This window comes from Chanodichthys erythropterus, chromosome 4 (assembly GCF_024489055.1).
Source record: "Chanodichthys erythropterus isolate Z2021 chromosome 4, ASM2448905v1, whole genome shotgun sequence".
Lineage (NCBI taxonomy): Eukaryota > Metazoa > Chordata > Actinopteri > Cypriniformes > Xenocyprididae > Chanodichthys > Chanodichthys erythropterus.
In genome coordinates, this window is record NC_090224.1 from 6,561,814 (window position 1) to 6,573,545 (window position 11,732).

The 11,732-nt window shown below is 35.3% G+C and overlaps 1 protein-coding gene across 4 annotated transcripts; it reads right to left on the minus strand.

The window, feature by feature from the left end:
• Positions 1–1,100: 1,100 nt before the first annotated feature.
• On the minus strand, positions 1,101–7,530 carry ftr79 (finTRIM family, member 79). Of its 4 annotated transcripts, none has more exons than XM_067383001.1 (11): positions 6,715–7,530; positions 6,531–6,626; positions 6,149–6,382; positions 4,497–4,656; positions 4,326–4,409; positions 3,789–3,902; positions 3,567–3,662; positions 3,068–3,184; positions 2,833–2,928; positions 1,849–1,956; positions 1,101–1,668 (listed from the first exon to the last, which is right to left on the minus strand). In XM_067383001.1, exons 1-11 carry the CDS (start codon positions 7,288–7,290, stop codon positions 1,583–1,585), a joined length of 1,767 nt encoding a protein of 588 aa, XP_067239102.1. In that variant the 5' UTR covers positions 7,291–7,530; the 3' UTR covers positions 1,101–1,582. The 4 variants fall into 4 exon arrangements, with proteins under 4 accessions (XP_067239102.1, XP_067239101.1, XP_067239104.1 ...); XM_067383000.1 differs by having other exon boundaries at positions 4,326–4,415; XM_067383002.1 differs by having other exon boundaries at positions 1,601–1,668; positions 1,853–1,956; positions 4,326–4,415.
• Between the last annotated feature and the right edge of the window lie 4,202 nt (positions 7,531–11,732).

The following is an 11,732-nucleotide window of genomic DNA, read 5'->3' on the forward strand; positions in this document are numbered from 1 at the left end:
AGAGGGATTGAGTTGGAGATTATGGACAAAGGTTAGACTATCCTCTAACTGTGTGCCAAATTTCACAATTTTTTACCATACGGTTCTATGGGCTGCCATAGACTTCCAGAGAGGAAGAAGCAGAATAATAACGCCAAGGGATACAATAGGTGCCTACGCACCTTCGGTGCTTGGCTCCTAATAATATAAAACCTAATAATTCTGTACGCACTGTATTTTTTATATGGCGAATGGCACATAATGCACTATATAGTGGATAGGGAATGATTCAGACAGTGTTAATATGCTTTCCATTGGGGTGAAAGAAGTCTGGTTACAAATTATTGTCTGCACACTGTCTGCTGCGGTCCAGAGACATGATAGCACAGAGCGGATCATATGATCGAGTTGGCGCAGACCACAAAATGGACCCACCTGAATTCTACACTGAATGCTATATTTTAAAGCGCGATTAGGAGGAGACGGTTAGACACTCTGCATTAGAAACAGCACTGAGTAGAAACGAGAGTAGAGGCTGCATCCGAAAACTTAGGCAGCTGACTTGTTTGTTGTTTCTCGCTAGATATTTCACTTTCTCACTAGAAATGATTTCAGAAGTGGAAAAAGTTGGTCAAAAATATACATTTACACACAAACTGACCACCAACTTTGTTTTTCTAGCTCAACTGTCATAATGGAACGCACAGGATTGTGGGATATCAGAGGCAGCAAAGGATACATCTATGCTGCCTTTAAAATATGACCAGATGAAGGTATCTCATGAGACAGGAAGTGAAGCTAACATTGGATTCAGACATGCCTTGATGCCTTCCTACCTTGGAAGCTCCCAAGCCTCAGAAGGCAGTATTTTTAAGTTTCCGGATGCAGACAGAGTGTGCACGGATCTGCACTTCGGATTCTAACAAGAAAAAGTAGGCCATCTGGGTATCTTTGGAATACTCATTTCAACACACTACAATTTGGGATGCACTAATTCTAATTATGAATACTTTGGACTGATAGTATGCGAATTGGGATGCAGAATTTGTATTTATTTAAGACATAAATATTCCAATTCTTTACAAAACATTCCAAAAGAAATATCAATTCTAAGTCAACCCAAGAAATGAACATAAACATACATACATATTAGCATATATTGTAAATAAATAAAAAAGACACATATATATTAGCATATGTTAACACATAAATTTTAGTATATTATGGTAGTGGAAATATGCCTATGCAATCATTATGTAAATGTAACATTTAAAATAGGTCTGGTTACACTTTATTTTAAGGTGTCCTTGTTACAGTGTAATTACACATTTAAATACTGAGTAATATTAATTAAGTACATGTTAGGATTAAGGTTTGGTTTAGGGTTAGTTGCATGTAATAACATGCATGTAACAAGGACACTGTAAAATAAAGTTTAGACTGTTAGGATCAGGCCATCCAAATGGGTCCCAGTGGGCATTAATAACCTGTGCATAAGACTCTACACCTGTTAACATCAACCTCATTTTTCATAAACATCAACATATTTTACACCCTTTGCACAGTAAAAATGTTAACTGCTCCTGGATGCTGTGTATCATCATTAAGGTACAGCCTCCATCTCTGAGACAGTGCCAGTCCAATTAGACTGCTCAGGGAAGTTCACAGTCACTTTGGTGCCATCTATAGCTGTTAAGACATTGGGAAGAAAGACACTGTTACTGCTATACTTTGACATTTCTGTATGTGGTCATTATCTATTGTCTACATTCCAAAAAAGCGTTGTTGACTCTTATGAAGCAGAAAATGCTAGCTGTGATTTAAATACTGTAGTACTTCAACACAATCTAACTGGCTAAAAACACTTACCTACAACTACTCCGATGCTGTGCTTGGTGACACTTCCCCAGCCATGTGCTGGAGTGCTGATGGAGGGTTTAACATGGACCCTCGCTCCAGGGCTTAAACTGAAGAGTTCTGAATTATAAAGAAATATTTGAAATAATGTTAAAGACATGGAGGAATGGATCAGGATTATTATAATGAACTAAAACTAACAATATAAAAAATAATGGTAACACTTTATTTTACAGTCCTGTTCTCCATGTACATACTTTGTACTTATAATAATTGCAATAACTGGGTAATAACTAGGTAATAACCCTTAACCTACCACTAAACCTAGCCTTAACACATGTAGTTACCTTATATTACCCTGTACTTTCACTGTAAGTACATGTATGTGCACGTTTTGTAAAATAAAATGCAACCAAAATGATGATAAAATATATATAAAAAAAACTTAAAAAGATAACATTTCTCATTTTCATTTAGTTTAACTAAAAATAACTAAAACTGAATTTAAACATATACTCTAAAAAATGCTGTGTTAAAAAGTTGGATTGAAAATGGACCCAGTGGTTTTATTTAACTCAACTATTATTTAAAATTTTACTGTATTGCTTGCTGAAAATGAACCCAAAATATGTTGGAAATTAACATTTATTTTTTAAGTTTAATGAATAATAATTCCATTTATTAAATTGCTTGTTAAATGTTCACCTTTTGGTTATTGTTGTTGCCTCTAGTATTATGTGTCTGATTTTTAATTTCCAACCTATTTTGGGTTCATTTTAAGCCAGCCATATAGTAATTTTTAAACAATAGTTGGGTTAAATAAAACTGCCTAGCACGTTGGCCAAACATTTAACCCATCCGCTGGGTTAAAACAACCCAATTGCTGGGTTTATCCATTTTCAACCCAACTTGGGTTGTTTTTAACCCAGTATTTTTTAGAGTGTAGCAGTGGTCACATGTTTTTGTTCAATAACATATTAATATCCAGCAGATTACCTGAAACATCACCGCTCATGAGCTCCATTTCTGAAAGTACACCCGTCCAATCCATCTGCTCAGGGAAATCCACAGTCAAAGACTCTCCTTGAATTTCTGCAGAAAATAGAAGATATAAATAACCCTAAAATGATTTGATGTATATGTGATGCATAAATTGTGTAATTTCAGACTAAAGTATCTCACAGTATATTAAAATTCAGTAAAATCATTGACGGTTATTGAGTGTATTCACTTTTAATGACACCGATGCTGTTGTGAGTGACTGATCCCCATCCATGTTTTGGTTCTTTCACTGAAGATCTCACTCGGACTCTGTTTCCTATCTTGAAGCAGTTAGGAGTGGCAGACCCTAAGAAGCAGTGTAACTAGTTAGGAATAAAGTTCACGCTATTATATTTACACAAGGCAAACCTACAAGTACAACATTTCAAGTGTGAAAAAATGCTTATAAATTAAACAGAAAAAAAAAAAGAAAAAATATATAATTATACTAGACATGTGGTGCCATACAAATTAATTAGATCATGCCACTGATTTTCATAATAAAACAATGGACTATGTTGCACAAATTAGTAATTTCTTGAAAATATTGTCATTCATCTATATTGTGCAAAAATACAATTTATTAACCACTATTAAATCGACCATGTACATAAAGTAGTGTAAACTGAAAGGAATGGCACACAATGAGCACTGATGAATTACTGAAATAGTATATGAATCAATAATACCTAAATCTGCACTGACTACAAGCTCCACTTCAGAAACTTCACCAATCCAACCTTCCTGCTCAGGGAAATCTACTGTTACAGTCTCACCCTGCACACCTAGAGAGAGAAAACAATTTTAATACATGCCTAATATATGTGTGATTATAAATTATACTAAGCTGAAAGTTCTTAACAATAACTGCATTAATCTGTCAGATCAGTGACAGCAGATGATGCCCTTACTTATAACTCTGCCAATGCTTTTGTGGTTGACTGAACCCCATAGATATTTTGGAGTTTCAACAGATGGCTTCACACAGACCTTGTCTCCTATTTTAATATTGCAGGGCAGAGATCCTGAAATAAAATGAGCAGAACATAATCTCCTAGGCTATCATTTACTGATGTGGCGATCTCAAACTCATAATGGATCACTCTGGGTTAAAACAGTATAGCATCCTTGAGTATGTAAATGACACATTTCGCAAAGAGTTTCCATGCAAAAGTACTTCTATCTAATTAGATGTTTGCTGGATAGCTATGACAAAAACTCTAATCCTGCTCCGAATATTTACCACATTCATCAACATCATTTACTGGCTCGAAATGTTAAAAGTCGACAACCAAACTCTCATAATATCTAAAAGAAGAACTTGTAAATGAGTGTGCTGCGCATATTCATTTGTGATGCCTTGAACAATAATGTACCATTTGTGTTCATGAGAATAATACAGATATTGCCTTTTAACACAACCACACTCTTATGTGTGACACCTTTACCTGACACATGAGTTTTAACAGAAGACTTCACTTTGACACTGTCTTCATCCTTAATGCAAACTGGATTGTTCTTTGTTGTCAGATCTGAAACTGGTACAATGTATTATAGGCCTATTACATTATAGGTACAATACAAATATGACCAGTGAAAGTAAACCTCAGTGATTTTACCTTTTTTAAATGTTTCATTTATTTCCTGGTTGAAAACAGTCTCCAGTCGCTCTTTAAGTTCACAGACAAGTTTGTTTACATCCGTATAAGAGCGGCAAGGCTTAAAAGAGTGACTGGGGAACCCATTAGAGCCAGAAGAAGAGGACACAGACTCATAATTCTGCAGAAAAATGCATTAATAGTTTAATTAATAAAAATTTTGTTTAGTTTTTCTAATGTGTCATAGACTGGACAACTTAAAAGTAGTGCAACATGTAGAAAAGATCTATATCTAGCAACTTTCACACATCACAATCAATTACTGAGATGCTAGATATTGCCAGTTTTGTTTGTATGAAACATAAGAGCATGAATCTGTGGTGTGATACAAGAGACATGAATGTAACACCGGTTTTAGTTATACAGCATTGCTATAGATAACGGAGAATATTGGGAACTATCTGACTGATGAATGCTGCAAATGACCAATCAAAATGAAGCATGGACTATATAGAGTCACTTTTTCAGCAGCCTTGGTTTCCCATATGAAATTCTTTGTTGAAGGATTAGTCCATTTTCAAATAAAATTTTCCTGATAATTTACTCACCCCCATGTCATCCAAGATGTTCAAGTCTTTCTTTCATCTGTTGAAAAGAAATAAAGGTTTTTGATGAAAACATTCCAGGATTATTCTCTTTATACTGAACTTCAATGGTCTCCAAACGGTTGAAGGTCAAAATTAGTTTCAGTGCAGCTTCAAAGGGCTTTAAACGATACCAGACGAGGAATAAGGTTCTTCCCTATTGAACTTACGGAATTAACGTGGTGAATGAAGCTGCACTGAAACTGTAATTTTGACCTACAACCGTTTGGAGGCCATTGAAGTCCACTATAAGGAAAATAATCCTGGAATATTTTCATCAAAAACCTCAATTTCTTTTCGACTGAAGAAAGAAAGACATGAACATCTTGGATGACATGGGGGTGAGTAAATTATCAGGAAAATTTTATTTGAAAGTGGACTTATCCTTTAAAGAGTTATAACTTATAAGCCATGAACCAAACCAAGCAGCTATGAGGAAAATCAGAAAATTACCTACTAAAAGTATTTGATAATTGGACAAACAGTCAAAGATTCAAAACCGTGTCAACGGCTTTAATGAGAGAAAGATTTACAGTACCTTGAAGCATTGTGAATTACATAATTGAAAAAATACAAAACGATGGAGAAATATAAAACCATTGATTAAAATATTTGTGTATAGCTATAGAAACAACATATTTTAGGTTTAAAATATATGCAAATATTTAAATAGTTTGAGAATAAAGGTGAATTGACATCAGTCACATCAGTCACAGTGCTTCATGGGAGTGGGCGGATGCTAATAAGTTTGTTTCGATTCTCTGATTGGTGGAGATTTCTCTGCAGAATCATGAGTAATGTAGTTTTGCACAAGGAAAACCACTGTTGAACATGAATATTTAAAAAATAAGTTGAAATAATGGTGACTGGCGGCTTCAACAGAAGCAATTAGTAGCTCACAGTATCTCTGTCTGTAAAGTTATCATTAAAAATCAAATGGGATTTTTATTAACAGAACCCGGTTGCACTCTATAATGTATGATAACTCAGACTCTTAATATATAATCACATTGCGTATGGTGGTTGTACCTGAAGAAAGTGGATGTTGTCATCTGTCTGTAGAAGTGTATCTAGGACTCCTTCCCTCTTCTTCAGCTGAGTAATTTCCTCCTCCAGCTTATCTTGTAGTTTTGCACCCTGATCCAGATCGGCCTTTTCTTGAGCTTTTATCTTTTCAATTACTTCATCACTTCTTTTCTCAATAAGTTTGACTAATTCAGTGAAGACTCTCTTACTGTTCTTCACAGCGTCCTTTGCAGAATCCTGATGAGAACCAAAACAAAACCAAAATGTTATCTCTTCAGTGTTATTTACAATTGCAAGATCCATCACCCCAGTGATTAACCCTTGTGTGAGCCGATAAACCATTCGGTTTAAAAGTGAATGTTATTTGTTTTACCCTAGAACTTACTGAATGTGATGTGATGTCCATTTTCATCTTCTGCAGCTCTTTTTCTTTCGCCTGGATTGTCTGCTTGACTTTTGTCTGAGTGTCTGTGAGTTTCATCTAAGGGAAATCAATCACAGTCTGTTTAATCTCACTGAAAACATTTGTGAAAGTGAGTTATTGAAGAAAAAATGATGGACATCTTCACCTGTTTCTCATTGCGCTCTTCTGTAGACGGCACTGTGTCATGACCCTTATGGTCATCCATTAAGCAGTGCATGCAGACACAAATCTGGTCTGTTCTACAGAAAACCTCAAGGAGCTTGTCATGTTTGGAGCATATTGGCATGACGGTAGCTTTCACCAGCTTGTGTTTCTTCAGGGCTGGAACGTTATAGTGTGGACGTAAGTGTGTTTCACAGTAAGAGGCTCGACACTCCAGACAAGACTTGACAGCTTTGAACACTTCTCCAGAGCAGAAATCACATGCAGTCTCTCCAGGTCCAGCAAGACTTTGAGTCTCTGACACTTGTAGCTTTGTGTCCCTCAGTTTCTCCATTATTTCAGCAAGTATTGTATTTCTGTTGAGCGGAGGCTTTGGTTTGTAGGTCTGTCTGCACTGTGGACATTTATAGGTCGCTTTCTGATCTTTTGTATTCCAGCATTCATTGATACAGCTCATACAGTAACTGTGTCCACAAGGAATTGTCACGGGATCGTTCAGCAAGTCCAAACATATCGAGCAGCTGTACTGGTCGTGATCTTCGAGTATAGCCACTGCCATGTCTTTATCAAAAGCTACTTGTGTCAGAAAAGAACCGTGAACTGAAGTGAAAGTAAAAGTTTGAGAATGAAAGTGAAAGCAGGGAATGATTCGTCATATTCTTTACACCAATAGGCTATGTTAACAATAATACTGTTGTAAGGCTTTATGTAAGATGGTAAGCGTAAAAAAAAATAAAATAATAATAATAATAAAATATATAATTTGTATTTTTCTCATAAGAGAAAGAGACGAGCGTGCTTCAAGTCAAAATGGTAGATCTTTGAATTTTTAACTTATATGTTTTTCAGTATCACCACTAGATGGAGACACCGATTAATATATGCTCTTTATAGCCTAACTGTGAACAACTCCTCTTAAATGGTAGGCTACTTACAAACTCCAAAGGATTTAATCTACATGTTACACATTTCCTCTTTTTCAAACAAACAAGATTTTTTTTTTTTTTTTTTTTGCGTTTATGCAATGCAGTAAAGGGCGAAAATACCTAAATGACGAGCGTAAATGCGCGAGTCACGCAGCCACAGAGCATGATGGGAAATGTAGTTTTGGTGCTGAAGACAAAATGCACCCCAATTAAACTGTTGGTCAACACGACTAATTTATGTTAAGTAATAACAATCCGCTTCCGTTGTTTATTTGGCACATCCTCAACTGGGCCACACACACACACACATATATATATATATATATAGTATGAAAAAAAAAAACATGTTTTGAGCACAGGTTGAATATATCAGCACAGTTTATTAAGTTCACTCAAAAGAAAAAATAGGCTACTAATATAGCAGGACTATTTCCATTTGTTTATGGTATTTTTACAGGGATTTTTCATTATTATTATTATCAATTATAATGTATTTTATTATTATATGCATAGTTCATTAATAATTTGTTAAAACTGAATGAAAACTGAATGAACAAAATTCTGTATGTGCACATTCCCTGAGCTGGAACATAAATTTCAATTCATAATTTACAATCAATGTTATATAGCCTACCTCTTAATAAAGAAATATAAAATATATTCATTTTTTTAAATACAGCACCCATGTTGCTAATCAAGGTTATTAAAATATGCAATCATGAGTCAAAGTGAAGAACAGTAAAAAAAAAAAAAAAAAAAAAAAGGGGGTGGGGGGTGTTAGATGTGAACAAAAATGAATTATCTGAAAGAGACACATGACTACAAACTTACACACAAACGATCAGGGAAGTTCAGTCAAATCATCATGAAGATCCTGAAACGTCAGCCTGTATAGACAATTATAACAGAAAGGCTTAAGATTTTGGTTGCAGGTTGGTTGAAAAAAAAAAAAAAAAAAAGAAATGTCTTGATGTAACTGACCTGAATCATCTGTCAGTTCCATTTTAGAGGGAATCCCTTTCCAGCCTTTGTGTTCTGGGAAATCCACAATCACACTGATATCTAATCAGAGGACAAGCCTACTTACAATACATTTTATCCAAGAGCAACTCCACGTATACTAAATGTGAATGTACTGTGAATGTTAAAATATGAAAGTAGTTTATATCTCCTCAAGTTTGTTCTGTCTATGAGAATAATACACAGATCTTGCCTTTTACCACACCCACACTCTTGTTTGTGGCCCTGCCCCAATCATATTTTGGGGTAGTTATGGAAGGTTTCACTCTGACTCTGTCTCCAACCTGGATGTCAACTGAAATGTTTTTTTGTAGACAAATCTGATATAAGTAAAATATTACAGAAAGCATGTTTACTTACAAGTACACTCAGATGCATATAGGAGGATTACCTGTACAAGTGCCGGTCACAAGCTCCATTTCTGAAATTATACCTTTCCAGTTTTTATGCTCAGGGAAATCAATAGTCAAAGACTCACCCTGAACTTCTGCAAAATTTAAAAAGAAAAGATTAAAATCATCATAAATTCCACATGTACTTTATTCACACTCTGTAATACACAGCGAGTCTACTTTTTTTGTTCTTTCATTTATTTTAGTAAAAATCACAATGTCTTATACATGCCTAATATTAGTGATTAAGACAGCCAGTACTCCTACTTTTAACAACACCAATGCTTTTGTGAGTGACTGCTCCCCATTTGTGTGTTGGAGTAACAACAGATGTCTTCACGCGGACTTTGTCTCCAATCCTTATTCTGGACTCCAGACCTGAAGATCCTGAAATGCAAATAGTTTTAAAAAGGTCTGAGAGAAGATTTAATAGCTTAATAGATTTAATCTATCTATCTATCTATCTATCTATCTATCTATCTATCTATCTATCTATCTATCTATCTATCTATCTATCTATCTATCTATCTATCTATCTATCTATCTATCTATCTATCTATCATGCTAACAACATTTTAGCGTTGTGCTAATTCATGCTAGCAGTGTTAAAACATGTTAATTCATGCTAAAGATGGGAGGGAGTCCCAGTATAATAAATCATCTCATTTACTATCATTTTCCATCTGTTCAAAATGTCATATAAATGTCAAATAAACTCATAAAGCGCTCCACATATTTGTATCATCTTGATACTCAATATTGATTGGGTGAATGCACGTTTTACACAGTTTATTGTACAGGTAAGACAATCGCCATTCTTATGCGCTACTGCATCATAACGTACATACATTATGGCACACAAACACACATAAGACAGTAGCTCACACACCACGTGAAGACTGCGCTCACAGAGAAACATTCAAGAGAGCAGAAACTCATTGTCAACACTTTCGGGCTTTCTCAAGCCAACTTCAAATTTTGTTAACAAATTTAGCTCAGTTGTGTCGTACAGTGCAAATAAACATATACATCCATTTGTCCAAACCTTGTTCATGTAACTTCAAGCTCCAGCTCTAGTTTCTTTTGAGTCAAAGAGGTGAAGTTGTTCTGCAGTTGGTCTTTTTCAGTCATTAGATCAGTGTAATTGTCCTGTAAGCTGTTGATAGTCTGATTGAACTCTTCAACTGTGTTCTTGTAACTTTTTAAGAGGTCTCTCTCTGCTGTGTGGTTGGTGTGCTGCAGTATGATGAAGACCAGCAGAAAAACACAAATGAGCCCGAGACACACTGTCATCAGCACCAAACATCTACTTCCTTCTGAAAAAACAGGACAAAAACACAAATATCAGTGAATATCCTTAATATTATTAGAAATTAAGTTTCAAATCAATCTTTTTAGGTAATCTACTTTTGTTTTAGATAATGCTGTAGATAGTTTTACAGTATAAAGAAAGAATGAAACATGTATGTAACAGTTCCTCGAACAATTTCCTCAAACATAATGACACCATTTTTTGTTGAAAGTAATTTTCTGCTTACTGCGCTTTTCATCTTTTCCTTCATCCTGACTTTTATTCTGTGTTTGAGGTCCAAATTTGTCCTTAATATCTCTGAGTTCAACATTTTGATAAATGTCTTCAAAATCCATTATTAGCTGTGTCTGGCAGTACGTCCAGTGCTTGAAGTAGAGAAAATAAAGTTCCAAAACACACCGCTGGTGGTGGTGGTGGTGGGTGGAATTTAGATGTTTATGTGTGTGTAAAATAACATTTTCTAAAGTTTCTTCACATTCCGTTTTTACTGGAGGAAAACAATGATGAGGGGTAAATGCAGAAAAGTGGATAGGACTGTACAGTGGATAGGAAACTGTCTTGTATCACTCCTGCATCACATTATGTAAACAGCATTTATGACTTTAAGAATTTAAGAATTGCGCCCCTGTGGACTGAGGAACACTTTGGCCCACTTCGAGCTCTGAGTAGGCTATATCTTCACAGATGATAGTGTTAAACCTTCACCCGAAGTGGTTACATTTCACACTGGCTTTCAACAAGAATAAAGACATTCAGTGCAAGTTAAAAACTATCTGCAGACCCTATTTTTGTGCATTTCATTTTTTTAATTAATCATACCGAACATTTCTTTTCCTTGCAGGATTAACATTTGTTCTGAAAAATAAGCATCTTTGGCCAAAGACGTGTCTGAATAAAAAAGGGGAAATTAAACTACAGTTTCTGAATTTATAAACACGTGACTTAAGAGTAAAAAAAGTGAATTAATCAAGAAATTTAGATTTGCTTTTACTTAGTAATGTTGTGGAGAAAAATGATCTCTTCCTTACAAATGAAGCTCAAGAGGCAGAGTTCCAGAATTCAAAAAAAGACTTTACTGTACAATGCAACAAACCCAAGATGCCTGGAGGACATCTCAGTTTGTCTCTGGCCAGGGTGCCATTCTTATACCCTTTTCTTTTCTGTTCTTATCGGGGTTCTGATGGACAGAGAATTTTCTACCACAACATTCAATACCATTTAACAACATTCAGTTTCAAAAGCCAACAAGAGGAATCTGTGACCACTCAAATGGACTCAAACACCCTTAAACAGACCAAACTGGTCCTTTGTTTTGATGATGCAGGAAATAGCAGCAAGTGCCCTGGGTGCT